General features: G+C 38.5%; 1 protein-coding gene and 1 pseudogene across 1 annotated transcript in view; one reads left to right on the top strand and one right to left on the bottom strand.

Annotated features, from left to right (window-relative positions):
• Positions 1-21,028, top strand: part of CEP162 (centrosomal protein 162) — an 83,000-nt gene that overhangs the window by 8,822 nt on the left and 53,150 nt on the right. The window contains exons 4-11 of the mRNA XM_054722421.1: positions 219-365; positions 677-860; positions 3,034-3,101; positions 5,537-5,655; positions 10,063-10,093; positions 11,775-11,891; positions 19,157-19,348; positions 19,934-20,015. Of these exons, the coding sequence (XP_054578396.1) occupies positions 219-365; positions 677-860; positions 3,034-3,101; positions 5,537-5,655; positions 10,063-10,093; positions 11,775-11,891; positions 19,157-19,348; positions 19,934-20,015 (940 nt within the window). The remainder of the gene's footprint in view (positions 1-218; positions 366-676; positions 861-3,033; positions 3,102-5,536; positions 5,656-10,062; positions 10,094-11,774; positions 11,892-19,156; positions 19,349-19,933; positions 20,016-21,028) is intronic.
• LOC103283802 (transcription factor BTF3-like) lies at positions 7,376-7,959 on the bottom strand (annotated as a pseudogene).

The following is a 21,028-nucleotide window of genomic DNA, read 5'->3' as shown; positions in this document are numbered from 1 at the left end:
GCCCTCATAATGCAAAATTTTAAAATATTCTTAAGATACACTGCAAACAAATATAATTTTTCTTTTGTGAATTTTAGGTTTGATGGATTTTTATTTAATAGGTTAGATTTATTTTATAGCTACTGTCCACAAAATTAGTGTAATAGTATGGTGTTGGCATAGTTGTCAAAACAATGTCCTGAATATAAATATCCAGTTATATTAAATCCCATCCCTAGGACAGCTTGGAACAAATGTAAGCTATCTGAAAACAAAGACGACTTCTCAGCCTATTATGGAAATAGAAGAGGAGTCTGCTGAGAGGATTCAGTTTCTCAAGAGCAGTGGAACCTCTATCCTAAGTATTGACAGCTTAGAAACAAATGGTAAGAAATGTGAGACATAGAGTTGACAGGTTAGTTACTATGCTTATAATCAGAATTTTTACAAAAATTACAATCTTGAAGCACTTAGATTTAATATCTTCCTAAAAGGTTTACAAGTATACTTCTAGAGAAGCCTTATAATCTTGCTTATTGATTATGAATATACATCTACTGTATATTGGGTGAAAGATTAAGTAAAGTATGTTTTATATTTTTTAAAATTTTACTATATAATGTCAATAAATGCATCACTAAAATTAATTTTATCAAAATTCTGTATGTTAATAAAATGTATTTGTGCCTTCATTTAGAGAGAATAGTTTCTGAGATCAATCAAAGTGTTCTCGGATTGGGATTGGACACATTCGAAGAAAAAGAAGAAAAAGAGCAATTTTTTGCCAGACTTGAGAAAGGGTTAACATCTTCCATTGATTATTCAAGATTAAATAAGGAATTGGATTCTAATGATTCCACACATTTTAAAGCTTTACATAGGTAATGTAAATATATTATAAACTAATCATTCAATTATTTTTTTGTGTTTTTCTATATTTTTGGAAGACTGGTATATACATGGATTAAAATGGGTAAATATTATAACAGGGAAAAGTAGAATCTTATTTTTAACTCTATTCTCTGTTTATTATGTTGGTCAGAGTTTTTCTTTTATGTGAACAGAATACATTGATTTGTATTCGAGAGCCCACTCTGCCTCCAGATATCTGAATGTCATGCCTGAGATACTACTGAGACTAATAGCACATTGCCAGAAAGACCATACTAGGAAAGTAACTTGTCAAGTGATTTTCCACAGATAAGGTAAATAACTGAGTTCAGGAGCTGTTGTATACTCAGAGGGGAAAGGAACAGAAAGGGGTTGGGGAACCAGGGAGCAAAGACACAAACCAGGGTTTGTGTCCTACCTTTGTGTATATTTCACCCTAATGATTATCTGAAAACCTCATTTATTCTGGAAATCCTACTAGTTGACTGAGCTGGTCCTCTGTAAGTATGGTAGACTTTTGACATTTTCAAGATCTTTGTGAAACCTGATTATCTTTCATTTCCTCAGTTTTATGTATCATTTAATATTTTAATTTTAAGTGAAAGTCAGATTATAATTCTAAGATTTTGAATAACACCAAACTATAATTATCTTAAGAGTCAGGAGAATACTAACTTCTGGTTATTAGAGTACCTGCTTTCCTCACGAGGCTTAGGTTCTTACAGATGGTGGACAAAGCAGTGACTACCGTGGACTGTAGGCTCTGAGATTGTTACCCTACTTGGATGTTAACAAGTTAGCCTGCCAGTTTTATGAATGCTTACAAACACAGGATTCCTGGGTCAGAAACAAAGGGCTTTATTTCTCACTACAAAAGCAGTTCAGTACCTGGGTGCTAAATTCATTTGCCTCAGTTCCCTATGCCCCCCAGGACCCACGGAGCAACACAAAGGGTCCATGATGGCTGTCTGCACACGTGTTGGTTGCTTTACAGGAGAGGACCTGTCACTGAGCATAGAGAATCTACTTTTTATGATAAAGTGGAAACAAGCCTTCTCTTTGGGCAGAAACATTGCTTAATCTCTTAAGGTTACTCATGGCAAACATGACCCTGGGAAATGACCTAGGAAGGGGGGATCCGTGCATTGCATTCTTGGTATACCCATCAGGAACATGCAGACCCATGGTGATTGCCTTTCGCAAGTGACAACACAGATTAAGCCTGTTTAGGTTTATTAGTCACAAGATTTTGCCCATTTGCAATATTTAACTTTTTTCTGATTTCCTAACAAAATTCTTAACTACTGATATTTTTGCTCTAAAACAGACTAGTCAGAGTGCAGCATAGTATTGAAATGCAAAATTATTTTCTGCTATTACTAATATCTATAATAATAAAAGTGTAATACGCTAATTAGACCGGACGTCCTTCCTGACAAAGCCACAGCGGGCGGGGGCCCCCGCGGCAGAGGCCCTTGCAGAATTTTGTGCATTGGGCCTCTAGTAGTTTTATAATTTTTTGAACCTTTTAATCTCACTGGAGACAGGATTGATGGACTGAAAAAGGTGGAACTGATTCCTGGGTTTGAAAGAAAGCATATCTGAACAAATATATCCAGTGCAATTCAGACTTGGTCCAGCTTCTCTGTTGCCTTGCTGAGTTTTTCTTGCAAGCCTGTCAAACTCGCGGCCGATGGGTTTTAAATGAGGCATGCGGCCCACTAGCCGTGACCGTGGCCACGAGTTTGGTAAGATTCCTATTTAGCTCCTATTTCAGGATTAAGTTGCTTGTTAGCATGTAAATGACTATGGTATTTTTTTCCTGGCCTCCTTGTAGACTTCACTGGTTCTCTTAACTTGTGGTCAAGTCCTAATCTTTAGTGTAAAAAGGACATCTGGATCCTGAGACATGTAAATGCACAAATTTATGTATAGAGTTAAAAAAATATGACATGTTTTCCTTTGTATTATTTTGTCAGCTACAATTAAGCTTTAAGGAAATGTTATTTTCAAAATGTTTTGCTTATAGCTCCCAAGTTTTTTGCTTTTGATAAAATTGAGAAGAAATACATAATGTTAGATATTTTTAAAAATATATACAAAGGATTGCATGGAAATGTATTATTAACATGTAATACTAAATTAAATAAATATTTTTTCTAGTAATCAAGCTAATATAGAACTAACTGAAGATAAACATGAGAATGAATCAAAACATGAAGAACTGGCAGGTAATTTCATTGGTTTTAAAATTTACAGTATTTGAAAAGATAATATAGCTTTTAATAAAGATATTGGTAAGAAAGAAATAATTAAAGGGAAATCATACTGTCTTGGAAAGAGCTTTGAACAGGTAGTGCGAATTGCTTGTGTTGTAACCTGAGCCACCGGGAAGTTGCTAAAAGTGCACCGCTGCCTTATTTGTTGGGAGTGGGCTGTGGGCCAGCTGGGAAGACAGAAAAAAGGAGTTTTGTGCTAGAGGCAGGGAAATCTGTGGAGCCAAGACAAATACCTTTAAAGCTTAATTGTGTCAGTACATCTTTTTTCCATCTTTTGACTTTTAATGTATCTGTGTTTTAAAGTGATTTTCTTATAGATAACTTTTCTATCCAATCTGACAATCTCTGACTTTTAATTCAAGTGTTTTTACACTTTATAAAAATATATTTCTTGGATTGATTACTTACTGTATTGCTATTTGTTTTTGTATCTTTCCATCTTTTTGTTTATTTGTTTTATTTGTCTTGCATTTTGTTGGATTGAGTATTTATAGTATTCCGTTATCCCTTCTTTTGGCTGGTTATACCTTTTTGCTGTATTTTTTCTCTTCATTGTCCTAAGATTCACAATATGCATCTTTATCTTATTAGAGTCTACTTTCAAATTATATTTTACAATTGCTGACAGTTCTATAGCTGAAGGTAGTAGAACTAAGTAGTGAGTCCAAGACTTCTGGCTCCTGGTTGCACTCTTAAGTGTTATATTGCTCGCACTGTTTCTTATACTACCTGTTTGTGGTCCCAGAAACACTACATTCCCTTCCATTGATTGGAAGTCGTTCCCAAATCCCAAGTAGTTGTCTAAGTTCATTGTCATAATCTCCCATGCCTCCCCCTTCCTTGTACATCATCTCTTTTTAAGCAAATTTAATCTCTCAGGTTACTTAAAATTTAGTGCTTCCTGCCTAGAATATTAGAATCTTCATCATTTTCATATTGGTCCTAGAACTTAGAACAGTGTCTAATACAAAGTAATTTCTCAATAACTGTGAATTTAATTGTTTCTACTGATATTTAAAAATCCCAGTGTTCTTTCTCAAATGGAGGAGAAACAAAGGTGAGCTTCTCAACTTCCAAATATAGATGTTAACCAAGTAACCTAGTTTATCTGCCTAGGTTACAATACCCGTGCTGTTCCAACCTCATCTTCCTTATGAACTAAAGTGGAAATGTTTCTGTAGGCAGGTCTCAGTGGAAGCATCTCTGTTTAATTTCCAATCCCTCTCAAGTTTATTCCCACACTTCCATTTATAACTACATTTAAGTTGTCTCCTCCTTTCTAAAAGAAGACTGAAGGACGGTCTTTCCAGAAGCAGACTCTAGTACCTCATCAGTCTTTCTCCCACCAGGCCATCCTGTTTCTGAATGTGATCTCTCTTTTGAACTACAAGTAAGATTACATTTCCTTCTAGAATGGTTGATTCCACCCTGTAAAGGTTATTATGCTTTACAGCCTGTAGGTCTCAGTCAGTCCTTCGTAAGAGCTATAAACAAGTTACAAATTGTTGAATAAATCCTGGCCAAATCATCCCTGCCCTATCTTCTCAATAAATAGTCTGATGGCATCATGTTCACATGGACACACCCTTTCCATCTGCTGCAAAGTCATTGAGATATAATTTGGGCCTTTAGCTGAGAAGTGCCCAGTCTTGGGAAACAGTGAAGGTCATATAGGTCAATATTTCCTAAGGGAAGTATCAGAGATAGACCTCTCATGAGTAGCATTTAAGGCTTATAGTAGAGATACCTCAGATACCAAAAAAATCAACTTAAAAAATGAGTAGCCCTAGCCTGTGTGGCTCAATTGATTGCACATAGTCCCATGCACCAAAAGGTCACCAATTCAATTCCTAAGCAGGGCACATGCCTGGGTTGTGGGTTCGATCCCTGGTAGGGGGCACATAGTTGCCAGCCGATTGATGTTTCTCACATCGATGTTTCTCTCTCTGCCTTCCCCTTCTCTCTCTCGAAAATCAATTTAAACTTTTTTTTTTAAAAAAAAGCAAAATCTGTCCTTTTATGAATCAACATTTTACAAAAGTGCTGGCTTTTATAAGTAAGCAATTTAATATTTTTGTCTTTAAAAAACAAATATTAAAATTTGTTTTAAAGATGACATAAAATCTTTTGGGTAGCTCTAGACATTTTTAGTCAGTTAATACTATAAAAGATTAAAAATAAAAGTACTTGAAAGTACAAAAAATGGAATAAAATTAAGATAGTCTTATGAATTGAATTATTAAATCTTTGCAAAAAATCTGTTAATTTATGTCAATATTTCAATAAATTATTCTTATGTGGAATTCTTCCTTTTGAAATCAGTCATATCCTGGAAATTGATTTTTTTTTTATGTGATCCTTATATTTTTAAAAATTATTTTCTTCAGAAAATTACAGTGATGATTTTGAAGATGAGGAGGATATTGATGGACCTTTGACTACTAAAGGTGAAGAGACTAATTCCAGAGAAAATTCCAAATCAGAAAAAATAAATGCACCCAAACAGGTATATATCAATTATGTATTTGACAATTTTGAAAATTCTTTTATCTGTTATTCAGGCAATAACTTTAGCTGTTATTATTTGGAGAGTTCAAAATATGGAGTTCTTTATAGTCTTTTGTTTGTTTGCTGTTTGTTTTTTTGTTGTTACATGATTCTACCAGTTAAATCCTATCTAATAAGAGAGTAATATGCAAATTGACTGTACCTCTGCTACACCCACAAGCCACACCCACCAGCCAATCAGGAGCGAATATGCAAATTAACCCAACCAAGATGGCTGCAGCCACTGAGAGAGCAGGAGGCTTGGGTTGCCCCTGGCAATGGAGGAAGCCAAGCTTTCCACCTGCCCTGGTGGCCCCAGGCCTCCACTCAAGGCTGCAAAGTTTCAATTATAGAAGATAAATAAATCCCAACAAAAATGGCGGCAGCCACGGAGCTGGAGAGAGCAGGAGGCTTGAGTTGCCCCCGGCAATGGAGGAAGCCAAGCTTTCCACCTGCCCTGGTGGGCCCAGGCCTCCGCTCAAGGCTATAAAGTTTCAATTATAGAAGATAAATAAATCCCAACAAAAATAGCAGCAGCCACAGAGCTGGAGAGAGCAGGAGGCTTGAGTTGTCCCGGCAATGGAGGAAGCCAAGCTTTCCACCTGCCCTGGCGGGCCCAGGCCTCCACTCAAGGCTACAAAGTTTCAATTATAGAAGATACCAGGGCCTCTGCTTGGGTTGCCAGGGGGCGTGGCCGGCCTGCAAACCACCACAGGCCCCTCACCCAGGCCGCCCCACGCCCCAAGGGAACCGCCACCCTGATCCAGGACACCCTTCAGGACAAACCAGCCGGCCCCCACCCATGCACCAGGCCTCTATCCTATCTAATCCTATCTAATAAAAAGATAATATGCAAATTGACCATCACTCCAACACACAAGATGGCTGCCCCCATGTGGCCAAAGATGACTGCCCCCATGTGGACACAAGATGGCCAGCAGGGGAGGGCAGTTGGGAGGGACCAGGCCTGCAAGGGAGGGCAGTTGTGGGCGATCAAGCCTGCAGGGAGGGCAGTTAGGGGTGACCAGGCCAGCAGAGGAGGGAAGTTGGGGGCGACCAGGCCTGCAGGGAAGGGCATTTGGGGGCGACCAGGCCTGCAGGGGAGGGCAGTTAGGGATGACCAGGCCTTAAGGGGAGGGCAGTAAGGGCTGACCAGTCCTGCAGGGGAGGGAAGTTAGGGGCAAACATGCTGGCAGGGGAGTGGTTAGGGAGTGATCAGGCTGGCAGACAGAAGCAGTTAGGGGTAATCAGGAAGGCAGGCAGGCGAGCAGTTGGGAGCCAGCAGTCCTGGATTGTGAGAGGGATGTCCGGTCCGACTGCCCTCGAGGGGTCCCAGATTGGAGAGGGTGCAGGCTGGGCTGAGAGACACACCCCCTGTGCACGAATTTCGTGTACCAGGCCTCTAGTCTTTAATAAGATTCCATCAAAGATTATGTCATATTATATGCCATGATTAGCTTTCTACAAACAACTTTGCTTTCTGTGTACAAATCAGTGTCAATGAAATAAAAAATAAAACTATACTGGGCAGAGAACTTTATTAACCTGTTTCAAACTTTATTCCCAAGCTTATTCAGCTTAATTAGTTGCAAAGAATGATTTATGTATAAGCAAAAACTGAAAAGAGCTGCTATGTCCAGGGGCGTTGGGCTATAAAATATTAGAGATCTAGGTTTTATCAGATCCATAAACAAAATTTGAAAAAGCAGTCATAATATAAAATAGCAGCTCCCAGAAACTTCTTCAAGTTTATCTTCTTCAGAAGTTGGCTCAATTCAGTTTGCTTCATTCTTGGAAGCCTCATCAAAATTCTCCACAAGATCTGGAACTTCATCATCATCATCCTCTCCAGTAGTAATGGCGATTTTCCATCCACAGATTATTTGGGCAGAGCTTCAGCCAGTCTCCTTAAACTAGTCAGACTGTCTGTACCAAGCTGGTTTAAGATGCTGGGTAGCATTTCTGTCAGCTGCTTTGTCTCAGCATGGCCTGTAATGGTGAAAGTGTTCGCTGCCAGAGATGCCTGAACTTTAGGGTTGTTAAAGTGGATCACTGTTCCTTAGTTTGAAAACATATTTACCTCTTCAATACCAGAGATATTGTTTACCCCTAACTTCGTTAAGGAGAACTAAAGTTTTTTATCACCTGCTGTAGCTGTTCTGTGAACCACCTTCTTCTTTCTACGAGCAGTTCCTTTCCCACCAATGCGCACTTGTGCCTGCAGTTTGGCGAGTTGCTCTTGATTCTTGATAGTTTCTTTCATCTTGTTGGAGAGGAAACAGGGCTGAGTGGGGGACAAGGGCTGATGCTCAGGGGGTCTAGGGCAGACCAGTTGAGAATAAGTGCACACATGTGGGGACGCAAGATCAATTCTTTATAGTCTTGCTTATTGTTGTAAAGTTATAGGTCTCCTAACATACAGACATTTCCTTAATGCAGGATGTCAGTGTGGTATAAATCTTAATGAAATATGGCAGTTGGTGATATTCTTAAGGATATCTTTTGGCAAGTAATTTCCTTAAGCTTTAGAAGTTGAAAACTTAATTAAAATCTCAAGTCTAATTTTAAGCAGACATAATAAATTATACTTTTCTTTGGTAGGTCTTGTCCTTGTGAATACAATAAATACCCCTCCTTAGTATTTATGCTAGTAGTAAAATTAGTGTCTGAGATCATAAATTAAATTACTCTCTTCACATTCAACATTGCTGTACTATCTCATTTTTCAGTTTTTACCAAGACTAGTTAAGGGTACTACAGCATATTGCCTACCTGATATAACGTATCCTTGAACTATCTAATAGTAACCGGTAGGACAATTATTATTATGTTGGTCTTGATCTGGACACAGTCTCTTTTGGGACTACGTGTTAGGACTAGATGTTTTAAACTATCTAAAAAGTAAGGACCCTTTTGGGTATTAATAAATATTCTTTTCTTAAGAAAATTATCTTATTCTAACCTAGTAATTTGCCTTTGGGTATCTGTATCATGTAGCTTGGGTGGAAAAACCCAGGTGACCTTAGAAATACCCCAAAATTAAAGAGATCTGATGAGTATCCTTAGAAATGTAATGGGGTTTATACTTGGAATATGGCAATTACAATATTTTATGAAAAATAAATAGGTCAGTAGAAGGCACAGTGGTGTGCTATATTAAGGAAGGGTAGCCTGCATTAAAAATGTGTTAACCTAAATGTGGAAACCTAGGAGAGAGTTGTTTGGGTAATGATCAAAATAGGAAGGTAATAAAGCTCTGTTATAACAAGACTAGAGGCCCAGTGAACGAATTCATGCATGGGTGGGGTCTGGCTGATCTGCCCCAATGGAGGGCCGATTGGGGCAGGCCAGCTGGGGGAGGGGGATGTGATGGTTGGCTGGCTGGCCCCACCCCCAATTGGGGTGGGGGGACTAATGGAGGGTGGGGCCGGCCAGGGGGAGGGGCTGTGGGAGGTTAGGGGGGCCAGTCAGGGCCCCAATGGGGCTGGTTGGCCACCTCAGTGCCCATCATAGTGACTGGTTGTTCTGGTCATACTGTTGTTCCCATTGCTTGGCTCTTATCTATAATAATAAAAGCGTAATATGCTAATTAGACTGGACATCCTTCCGGACAACCTTTCAGATGAAGCCGGGGCTGTGAGGGAAGCCCGGGTCCCAGGTGCCTGCCAGCTGCCAGAGGGAAGCCCAGGTTCCAGGTGCCAGAGGGAAGCCAGTGCCGGCAGCCCGGGGGAAGGGAGGCCTACTCTTGCACAAATTTCGTGCATTGGGCCTCTAGTATATATAGGTAATCCTATATACTGCCTATCCCAGGGGAGAATGTAGGTGACACTAATTAGAAAAGTTATTCTAAGAGAACCCATAATGTTGATGAATTGCAATTATGTTATTATTTGGTGGCCTACCTTTTTGAAAATTTTCTCTCAAAATGTAGATGAAACCATGAGTACAAATTATATTTAATCATTAATTCTTAACAATAAGGGGGAAATGCTGATGTTATAATAGAAGGAATCTTATATGAGGTATTCATGTTATCCTGGAGTTAAAAAAAAAAAAATAAGAATTTCTGAGTAAAGTAGATGAGCAGAGGGCATCTAGATACTTTAAACAAGGCTTTTATAAAGGCCTAAATTAATTACTGGTAATTGCTGAGATTCTGAAGAAACTTCTGTAAGTTCTCTCATAGCTACATTCTCTAGTACTGTCGAATTATCATTTGATTGAGGGTGATAAATCTAGAAAGAACATTTCCTGATCTTTTCATAATGGAGTAGAGCACTGGCTTTCAAATTTTGTTACTATTTCCATTATCATTTTACATAACATTGATATTAAATGATATGATTCTTTTCTACCTTTAATTTAGGAAGAAGAGAAAACTGGCATGCTGGCCAATGGTAAATATTGTGTATACTTATGTTTTAGTTTGCAAAAAATTGTTCAGCATTTCATCTAAATAATTCTGAATAAACCACTATTTGTACTTGTTTTTTAATATTTCTAATGAATTAACGTTCACAGATTGTCTCAGTAATATGTCTCTTCTGCCTATCTTGAATCCTTCTGTTATATTTAAGAAAATTTCTTTTTTAAAAGCCCAGGACTAGATAGCTTCATTGCTATATTCTACCAAATGTTCAAAGAATCAATACCAATTTTTTAAAAATCTTTCAAAGAACAGGAAGGAATACTTCCAAACTCATTTTATGACACCCAGGTCACCTTGATACCAAAATCAGAGAAACATCATGAAAAGAAAATATTCCCATTTAAAATAACATTCGAAAGAATAAAAAACTTAAGAATAAATTTAACCAAGGAAGTAATAAATATGTACACTGAAAACTACAAAATATCGAAGAAATTGAAGCAGACACAGTAAATGCAAATGTCACATGCACATGATTAGAATTAATATTGTTTTAATGTCCACACTACCCAAAGTGAACTACAGATAGAGTGCAGTCCCTATCAAAATTCCAATGACATTTTTCAAAAACAATCTTAAAATTCATATGGAACCACAAAAGATCCAAATAGCCAACTCAGTCTTGCGAAAAAGCCAAAGTGGAGGAATCACATGTACTTCTATTTAACATTTCAAACTGTTAAAAAGCTGTAGTAATCAGAATAGTATGCTATTAGTATTAAAAATGCACATAAGTCAATGGAACAGGATAGAGTTTCCAGAAATAGACCTATGTATAAATGGACAATTTTTGACAAAGACACCAAGAATACACAGGAAAGAATAGTCGCTCCAATAAACGGAATTTGGAAAACAGCCATATACAGAAGATAAAACTGGACCCCTATCCACAACATGTAAAAAAATCAATTTGAAATGGATTAAATACTTAAATAATAATACATATTTAGCCTTTAAAAAAAGTAAATTCTGCCATTTGAACAACATGGATTAACATGGAGGACATTTAGTTAAGTGTAGTAGGCAGACACAGAAAGACAAATACTATATGATCTCATATGTGGAATCTAAAAATGCCAAAATCACAGGGAGGATAGAATAATGGTTACCAGGCTCAGGATATAGGAAGATGTTGGATAAGGGATGCAAAGTTTTAGTTAATGCAAGATAAAAAGTTCTGGAGATTAGTGCAACTGTAGTTAACAGTAGTGTATTGTGTACTTGAAATTTGCTAAGAGGGGAGATCTCAAGTGTTCTCACCACATATAAAAGCTAAATAACTATGCAAGGTGATGGATATTAATTTGCTTCATTGTGATAAATATTTCATAAAGTATAAATATATCACATTGTCAAGTGTCAGGTATACCTCAACAAAGTTGGGGTATTTTATTTTTCTCAGGCCCTTTACATTCCACATATAAATGTACATTAGGCTTATATGTAAACATAGATATGTATGTTAATGTAAACCTACTCTTTTGTACATAAGGAGAAAATCATGCTTACTTAATTATAGTACATGATTATATTTTTTATGTGTAAATAGCTTTGTTTTTATATGGATTGCCTATGATTAAAATACTTTCTTAAAGGGACCATACAAATTTCTCTATATTCCTAATAACTTGTTTTGTGTATTGTTCTAGTGGTGCTGCTTGATTCATTAGATTCTGTAGCAGAGGTCAACCTTGATGAACAAGGTAAAGCAACTACTGTGCCAAAGGTTCTGCCTGAAATAACTGACAATGAAATGACAGGAACAGGTAAAAATGTTTGAAAACTCAATATTTTCTAAATGTGTAATATTTTATGACTAATTGACTTCATTTATACATAATACATAATAACTATATAATAACTATCTATTTATATATATAAAACCCTAAGCGACCATTACGACCGGAATGACCAGTTGACCAGTCGCTATGACATGCACTGACCACCAGGGGGCAGACACTCACTGCAGGAGCTGCACCCTGGTGGTCAGTGTGCTCCCATAGCCATCCTTCCACGGACTGGACCCTCACCCCTTGGCCGGCCAACCTCCCGTGGCCCCACCCCCTTGCCCTGCTACCCCCCACACCCGTTCAGCCCCGATGTGGGGGCCGGCTGGCTAACCTCCCATAGCCCCTCCCACCCCGGCTGGCCAACCTCCTGGGGTCAACCCTCCACCCCCTGGCTGGCTGGCCCCCTGATAGGCCTCAATCGCCAGCCAGGCTGAGGGACCCCTACCTGTGCATGAATTTGTGCACCGGGCCTCTAGTATTGACAATAAAATTTCAAATCTCATATTTTCTACCATATTTAGCAACTTCAATAATCTGAACTTGCTAATGGTGACACCTAATGCTAGTCAGACAAGTAAAATATGTTTTTAAGTAAATGCTTATTAGTGAGTGCTGTTGATACAAAGTGTAGCACTGTGGATAAATATTAACTAATTTTTTGTCCCTGTCCAGAGTATTCAATTAGATTTGCCATGTATAGGAGAAATAAAACTTCAGTCTTATTGTGTTTTTCTATAGTTCCTTTTGTGTAGGAAAAGCTGGATTACATCCCAAAATTTTGAAATACCTAGGACCATCTAGACTTTGCTTAAGTTTGTAAAGATCTTTAGGACATTGTCTTTGTAAACTTTTTTAAAGCAGTGGAATCCTATCTCCAAATGAAAACTTATGTATACTCTATGTAGCTAAAAATGGTATTTTGTCGGTATAAACATAAATGTTTACATTTGTAACATTTACAAGTAAAGATAAAACAAAATGGTCTTTTGAAATCATAGGTTTATAGATACTTGTTATATTTTCATATCACGATCAGACTTCTAATATGTTAGTATATTTTGGTTTTGTTGTGTAATGCAAAAATATTCTTGACTTACCATATAAATAGTTACAAATGGGAACTTTTTAATCAGCTTGCTTTTCAAGACTCAGTTGACCAGTATGGTCAAGTAAACCAATCCAAACACTTGGAAAACAAGAGCAATAGAATTGATAAATCACTAACCAACTCCAAACATCTACTTGAATTTTATTTTTTCTTTCTTAATTGAAATATATTATACCTATACGAAAGTATAATATGCCTATATCATATATACTAATAATCTATACTAATAAAAGGGTAATATGCTAATTAGACCAGATAGACCGGACAGACCGGACGTCTTCCGGACGTCCTTCCAGACAAAGCCACGGTTGCAGGGCCGAGGCAGAGCAGTTAGGGGTGATCAGGCCAGCAGGGGAGAGTGGTTAGGGGCAATCAGGCAGGCAGGCGAGAGGGGTTAGGGTTGATCAGGCAGGCAGGTGAGCAGTTAGGAGCCAGTGGTCCCGGATTGTGAGATGGATCGGGCCTAAATTGGCAGTCAGACATCCTCTGAGGGGTCCCGGATTGGAGAGGGTGCAGGCCAGGCTGACGGACCACCCCCCACCCCCATGCATGAATTTCATGCACTGGGCTTCTAGTCCTATATAATAAAAGCGTAATATGCTAAGTGTCTGCTGGACCAGTCAGCCGTTCAACCAATCAAAGCGTAATATGCTAATGATATGCTAAGGCCGCTCAACTGCTCGCTATGACGTGCACTGACCACCAGGGGGCAGACAGTCGACCAGTTGCTATGATGTGTACTGATCACCAGGGGGCAGACGCTCTGACCAGTAGGCTAGCTTGCTGCTGGGATCCGGCTGATCGGGACTGAGCGAGATGGGCCAGACATGCCGTGGAGCCCTCCTGCGGTCCCTCTCCGGCTAGCCAACCTCCTGCGTCCCTCCCTGGCCCCAGTCGTGCACCGGTGGGGTCCCGCGGCCTGGCCTGCGTTCCTTCACAATCTGGGATCCCTCGGGGGATGTCAGAGAACTGATTTGGGCCCGATCCCGCAGGCCAGGCTGAGGGACCCCACTGGTGCACAAATTCGTGCACTGGGCCTCTAGTGTGTCATAATAGTGCAACTTAATGAATTTTCAAATACTGAAACGCCCATGTAATCAGCAACCAGATCATGACCCAAACTACAAAGTCTACTCAGACCTCTTTTTTCTAGTCACTGCCATTCTATAGTCACCACTATCTTGACTTGTTTCACCCATTTCCATTTTAAAATATGAATATATAAAAGTCAAAAACTACAACAGAATTTTCCCATCAAGACAAGTTACTCATTTACTTGTTATTACCCGAGTATTCTGCTATGATGAAAGCATGTTCCTCAGTCTTTCTGCTGTTTATTTAAGTTCATCTCACTTACGTGCTGTGATAGTAGATCCACTTGCAGAGTTTTCAGTAAGCAGACATGAATTCTTTTAAAAGACCAGTATAGAGCTATAGTTTTTCTAATCAGTGATACTTTATAGGGTCATGTATGTACAGTATGGCCAGGAAAACTTTGTTCTAAGATATGCATGAAAACAAAGCAAGAGGCAAAGTTTTGACTCTGATGGTCTTCAGAGTCAGAACTTTGCCTCAATTACATAAGTGACACATTTGAGTATTTAGATTAGCTTCTTTTATAATTTTTAAGTTTTAAAGCACATTTAAAAATGAAATTTCAACCAAACATCTGTGGAACACATGATTTTCTCTGAAATATCATGATTTTATAAAATACAATATGAAAACCACTGCTGTAGGTTATTTAAAAAAACTCAAAAATAAAAAAAATGTATTGCTAAAAGTAAAAATTCTTTTGAGATGATCCAAGCAGTTATATAAAGCTATAGTTTTTTTGGTATTATTTCTTAAGTGTTCTTGTCTCTGAAATATTTTGATGAGTCAGTTTCTGGAATATAGTAGAGTATGAACTTATTGTCATGTACACTTTGATTCTTATTCTCATCCTTGCCAATTATCACCTGTTTGACACTGGACAGTTAATGCTTCTAAGCCTGTTTTTCTTTAAAATTAGACCTTGTGATGGTCAGCTGTGATAACATATGTTGCGTAGTACATTGTTAAGATTCAACAAGCAATAGCAACTCTGTGGTTGTTAACATTATTATAATTTATATCAACTGTTGGTTAATAGTACTAAGTTATAATAAAGAACCTCAAAGTATCTATAATAAGAGGGTAATATGCTAATTAGACCAGACGTCCTTCCAGACATCATTCCTGATGTCCTCCTTGACAAAGCCGGGGCTGGAGGGAAGTCCAGTCCTGGGTGCCTGCGGGTGGCCAGAGGGAAGCCAGCCTGGGTCCCAGGTGTCTGCCAGCGGCCAGAGGAGGGAAGCCCAGGTCCCGAGTGCCTGCCGGCGGCTGGTGGGAGGAAGCCCGGGTCCCGGGTGCTGGAGGGAAGCCAGTGCCGGCAGCTGGGGGAAGGAAGGCCTACTCTTGCACGAATTTCATGCATTGAGCCTCTAGTTATAGTATAAATCTGATTAGCTGTGGGATATTGAATTTACCTGGTACTTCAGAAATACACTTGAAATTTTCAAATCAGTATCTGAACTTGGGTTAAGAACTGAAAAGATAAGTGGGTTTTCTGTTTTTGTTTGTTTTTACCATGCTTCTTCTAGGATTAAGCAGGCTCAGATTAGGTGCAGCATTGTCAAAGATCATCTTTTTAAAATAACATGGATGAAATTCTTGTGCTTTATTGAAAAAAAGGTTGGTATCTATAAAAATGAGTTTTTCCTAACACCAGCCTTCCATTTGTTTCCATTTGTCCCTCGGGCAGTACCATATTGTGCTATGGCTGCATGCCCGGAGCAGTCACAAGGTGACAGTATTGCTCCACAACCTGACGCTTGCCTCTGCAACTCAGCGTTTGACCTGTCTCAACTTTCATAAGTGGAAAAATACAAGCTTTTTATATAAAAATATATAATAGTAATAATATATGAAATAAGCTACATAGAATACTCTCCTTTTAATGTAAAAGGCAGACTGATCAGGCCTTTTCTCATAAAGGGCATGAAAAAAGTTAACTTGTATGACTCTTGAGATATTTTAATATCACTTGGGTAAAGTTAGGAGAAAAGTATCCCTCCCTGCTCTGTTTCCTGAGCAGCACCTAATACCTCTCTATCCTCTACTTTTAATTTGTAACTTTTAGGTCATTTGTTTTTCTGCACATTTGCTCTACTGTTGCTTTAAAGCCTTGAACCTCTTCTTTCTGACACCTCATACCTGATAAATTAGGTATGAGCATTCAGTACTGCCGTGCTACTTACCATTGGGGTCATTTCTTTTATATACTGGTATATCAGCAGATACTTAAGTATTCAGGATATTTCTGTAGAGGAGAAAAGAAACACCTGTGCCTTTTTTCCTTTCTTCATAAAGATTAATTCTCTCCTTCAGTCATGCTACTCAGTGTGACAGATGGTTAGGGGAAGAGTTAGGCTTACTTAACAGGCAAGATCTTTTTCAAGTCCTATTTAAAAATCCCTGCCACTTGTCACTTAACTGTTCACAATTCTGCTCTAAGTATCCCTCCTTTTTGTTTTTAATTTTTTTAAATATATTTTTATTGATTTCAGAGAGGAAGGGTGAGGGAGAAAGAGAGAGAAACATCAATGATGAGAGAGAATCATTGACCTGCTGTCTCCTGCACGTCCCCTACTGGGGATCAAGCCTGCAACCCAGGCATGTGCCCTTGACCGGAATCAAACCCAGGACTCTTTAGTCCACAGGAGAACGCTCTATCCACTGAGCCAAACCGGCTGGGCTGTTTTTAATTTCTTAAAGCAAATTTATTATTTATTGGGGACATGCTCCATCCAAATAGCAGTTGTGACCTGAAGCATTAGAAAGATACCCCATTGTAAGGCATTCTTACAGTCTTTTGTGTGGCATTTGGATGCCTCTTACATTTAAAGTTAAAAATAGCCCCTTAGAGTTGTATACTATGCAACTTACAGTTTATATAGAGGACGATGAGGTTGCATATATTGTTGTATTTTTAAGCACTAATTAATTAATCATGGGTATCTAAAGAAAAGGAGATGGGTCATCCCATGTCTCACCTCTTTTTCCACTTTTCTATGACTCTTATTCCTTTCTCTAATTTTTAAAATTCCACTGTTAATAATGAAAGTTACAAAATGAGTAAGAAAATACTCATAGAAATATTAGACCAATGTTGTCATTAGGTTCCTAAAATTCTTTTTTTTTTTTTTTTTTTTTTTCAGAATTTATCAGTTGGGGGAAGGAGGAGAATGGTAACAGGGAAGGAAGAGTGAACAATGACATCAAGTGTTCTATTTCAGATGACTAGGTGATTAGTGATACCCTTAGCTAAAATAGGAAATACTGGTAGCAAAACAAATTTTATTTGGGGATATATTCAATTCGGTTGGGGATATGTTAGATGTGACAGACTTACAGAACAATCTAAATGTCTTTATTCAGTAAAAAAAAAAAAAAAAAATAGGGACATCACTGGCTGGTGTGGCTCAGTTGGTTGGGTGTCATCCTGTGCACCCAAAGGTTGCCAGTTGGATTCCCGGTCAGGGTACATGCCTGTGTTGTGCGCTCAATCCCCAGTCAGGGAATGCAGGAGGCAGCTGATCTATGTTTCACTCTCACATTGATGTTTCTCTCTCCCTCTCCTTTTCTCTCTCTCTGAAAAAAAAACAAAAACAAAAACCTTTTTAAAAAAAGGATAACACAATATGAGCATCATGAACATATGTGTAATAGATGAAGCTAAGGGTTTTGATGAAAGTTAGGCATAAAGGAAGCAAGGAAGGGAGGAAGGAAGGAGATAAGGAAGGAAGGAAGTTAGTTTAAAAAAGAAGGCTAAAGATGGAGCCCTGAGATGAGCCATCTATAATAATAAAAGCGTAATATGCTAGTTAGACTGGATAGCCGAACGACCTTCCGGACATCCTTCCGGACGAAGCTGCAGCGGTGGGGGCTGAGGCAGAGGCAGTTAGGGGTGATCAGGCAGGCAGGTGAGTGGTTAGGGGCGATGAGGCAGGCAGGCAGAGTGGTTAGGGGTGATCAAGCAGGCAGGCAGGCAAGCTGTTAGGAGTCAGCAGTCCTAGATTGTGAGAGGGTTGTCCGACTGCCAGTTTAGGCCTGATCTCGCAGGGATCCCTGCAGGATTGGGCCTAAACCAGCAGTCGGACATCCCCCGAGGGGTCCTGGATTGCAAGAGGGTGCAGGCCGAGCTGAGGGGACTCCCCCCCATGCATGAATTTCGTGCACTAGGCGCCTCTAGTCTATAATAATAAAAGAGTAATATGCTAATTAGACCGGATGTCATTTCGGATGTCCTTCCAGACAAAGCCAGGGCCGGAGGGAAGCCGCCCAGATCCTGGTGCCTGCCGGCAGCTGGAGGAGGGAAGCCTGGGTCCCGGGTGCCGGAGGGCAGCTGGTGCCTGCAGCTGGGGGAGAAGGAGGGCCTACTCTTGCATGAATTTTTGTGCATCGGGCCTCTAGTTTTGCCATAAAAGATGGAGAAGTAGCCATTAAAGTGGTTGGAAGAACAAGAAGAGATGCAGGACAGATCCAAGGAAAAGGACAGTGTTAGATGTCTCAAGGAGTTGAGAACTGAAGATGACCGGATTTGGCCATTCTTTTTCATTATAGCAGCTTTTGCAGGAAGTTGGCACACACTGAATTGCAAACACCCATGTAATTGCAAAGTTAGAGGAGTGAATTTCAGTTGAAGAAATGCAGACTACTGCCTTGGTGACACAGAAAAGCTGAAAGTGGTATTGATAAGGGAGAGACAAAATCCTGAGATGATTGGGCCACTTTGGGAAATTTAGGAATAGTTTTATTCAACTATTTTGAATTAAGGGTAGTAGGAAGAGAAGGCAGTTAACTAGTGGAGTCAGATTTTATAGTTACCGTGTCAGGACGCATCTCAACTTTCTGAAGAGTTATTTGAGCCTGCTGTGATTTATATTGGTAGGCCATACCTATATATTACCTAGTTTTGTACTTAACTCTGTAATGTCATCATTGTCCTATGCCTTGTTCACCATTCTTCACAGATTAAGGGATGGCATTAGTGTTATATATTTCTCATGTAATTGTGGGATTATACTGGAGATTACATTAATTTTAACAGGTGTTTCTTATGGACAAAGCAATAGTGATATTGAAGCTCTTCATCAGGCTTATTGTCATATAGCCCATTCCTTGGGAGATACTGATGAACAAAGAATTGAGACTACTGCCATAGAAAATGTCAAGAGCTCAGAGAAAGATCATCCTCAAGAAAATGAGGAGTCCTCCAAAAACATCTCTACTACGGAATCTGGTAAAAGCTTATTTAAGATCCTCTCTGAACAGTTTCCAATTTAGTGTAATTTGGACACAATTTGCTGTAGTGATTATTTCTCAATCTGAATTTATTTAAAGGGTTTGTTCAAATGAAATCTGGAAGTCAGTGATTTAACTATAAAGTTAGAGGTGAACATGGGATAAAATTTCAGTGTATTTTCTAATCTGCTTTGACAAATTAAGAAATTACTGAATTGTTTTTTCACATTTTTTAATATTTTCCATGAACATAGACTAACATTATTTTTTAAATAGACAACAGTATTTGGGGATCAACTAAATACATATTTAGCAAATAAAAGTGTATGTGGCTCTACCCAGATACATATATTTGAGACTTGTATATCTATGCATTAAATATACTGTATAGTTATATATATTTCAAATATAACTATCAAAGGAAGTTGTCTTGGTACAAGGAAGTTTACAGTGGGTTTCTTGTATGAGTCATTTTGTTAACTATGTCAATCAGAGAAAAAGTAATTTTATTGGTATGAGACATAAAATTAAACAAGTGACCTAACATTTTTGGTTGCTATTTTAACTTTTTTCCCCCTCTCAGATCTGCCCACAGTAGAGGAGCTGATGAAAACTATCAGAATAGATTCCTTTGGGATCAGTGGTTTGGATTTACAACCTGTAAGGTATGCATTTTTTTAATTGGATTGTGCAAGTTATTTGATTGTTTATTGTTTTGTCTCTGGAAAATTGTAGAATCAATCATTTGTTCTACATTATCATTCCTAGTGAATGATTAATGTGTAACTTGTATGTGTCTACCTATGAGCTACTGCTCTCTTCTTTTTAAATTACTTTTTACTCAATTAGTTCATCAAAATTCTACTAGTGCTAAAATAAGAAAATAATAGATAAATGCCATTAAGTAGTCTTAAAGATTTTTACTGAAAAATATAATTTCTTCAGCTTTAAATAGCTTAGGAACAGTTGATTTTTAATTAAGGATGGAAAATGAATTTCATTCTGTATATGAGTCATAGATTTTCTTGTTTATAAGCCAGTTAGTTTTGTAATTAGTCACATACTGGCCATCATCCCGCAGGATGAGTTTGGGCACAAGAGAAGTGGACTTGGAGAAAATGCTCCAGCTCTTGTACAGACTAGCACATCACAATAACCTCGTCATGAAACAACTTTGCATTTGTGTATCACTTAGAGTGTCAGATCCATTATCTCATGTGGTTTTATAACAAGTAGGACAGGCATCCTTAATCCCCATCATTTAAGTGATAAAACTAAAATAAAGTCACTTCAGTTGTGGAGCTCTCACAACAACTGGATGATGATGATGATGATGATGATGATGATGATGATAACAACCAGCATTTTTATCATCTATTCACTGTGGGCCAAGTGCTATGCAAAGTTCTTTACATACACTATTTTATTTAATCTTACAGCAACTGCATGAAGTTTATTCCATCATTATCTTCATTTCATAAGTAAGAACACTAAGCCTTAAAGGATACACAGGAAGTCCACGTGTTTAACCACTTACATTATCAGATCTGTGATGTCCACAAAATATGTCTGTGAAAAGTCTATCATCCATTCATTCATTTATGTTTTAATAGACACATTTTGAGACCCTTGTATTACATCCTCGTCATGGAAATCCACTTGCAGTGATTTCTTGGCC

Source organism: Eptesicus fuscus, chromosome 10, assembly GCF_027574615.1.
Source record: "Eptesicus fuscus isolate TK198812 chromosome 10, DD_ASM_mEF_20220401, whole genome shotgun sequence".
Lineage (NCBI taxonomy): Eukaryota > Metazoa > Chordata > Mammalia > Chiroptera > Vespertilionidae > Eptesicus > Eptesicus fuscus.
This window is presented reverse-complemented; position numbering and strand designations above follow the sequence as displayed.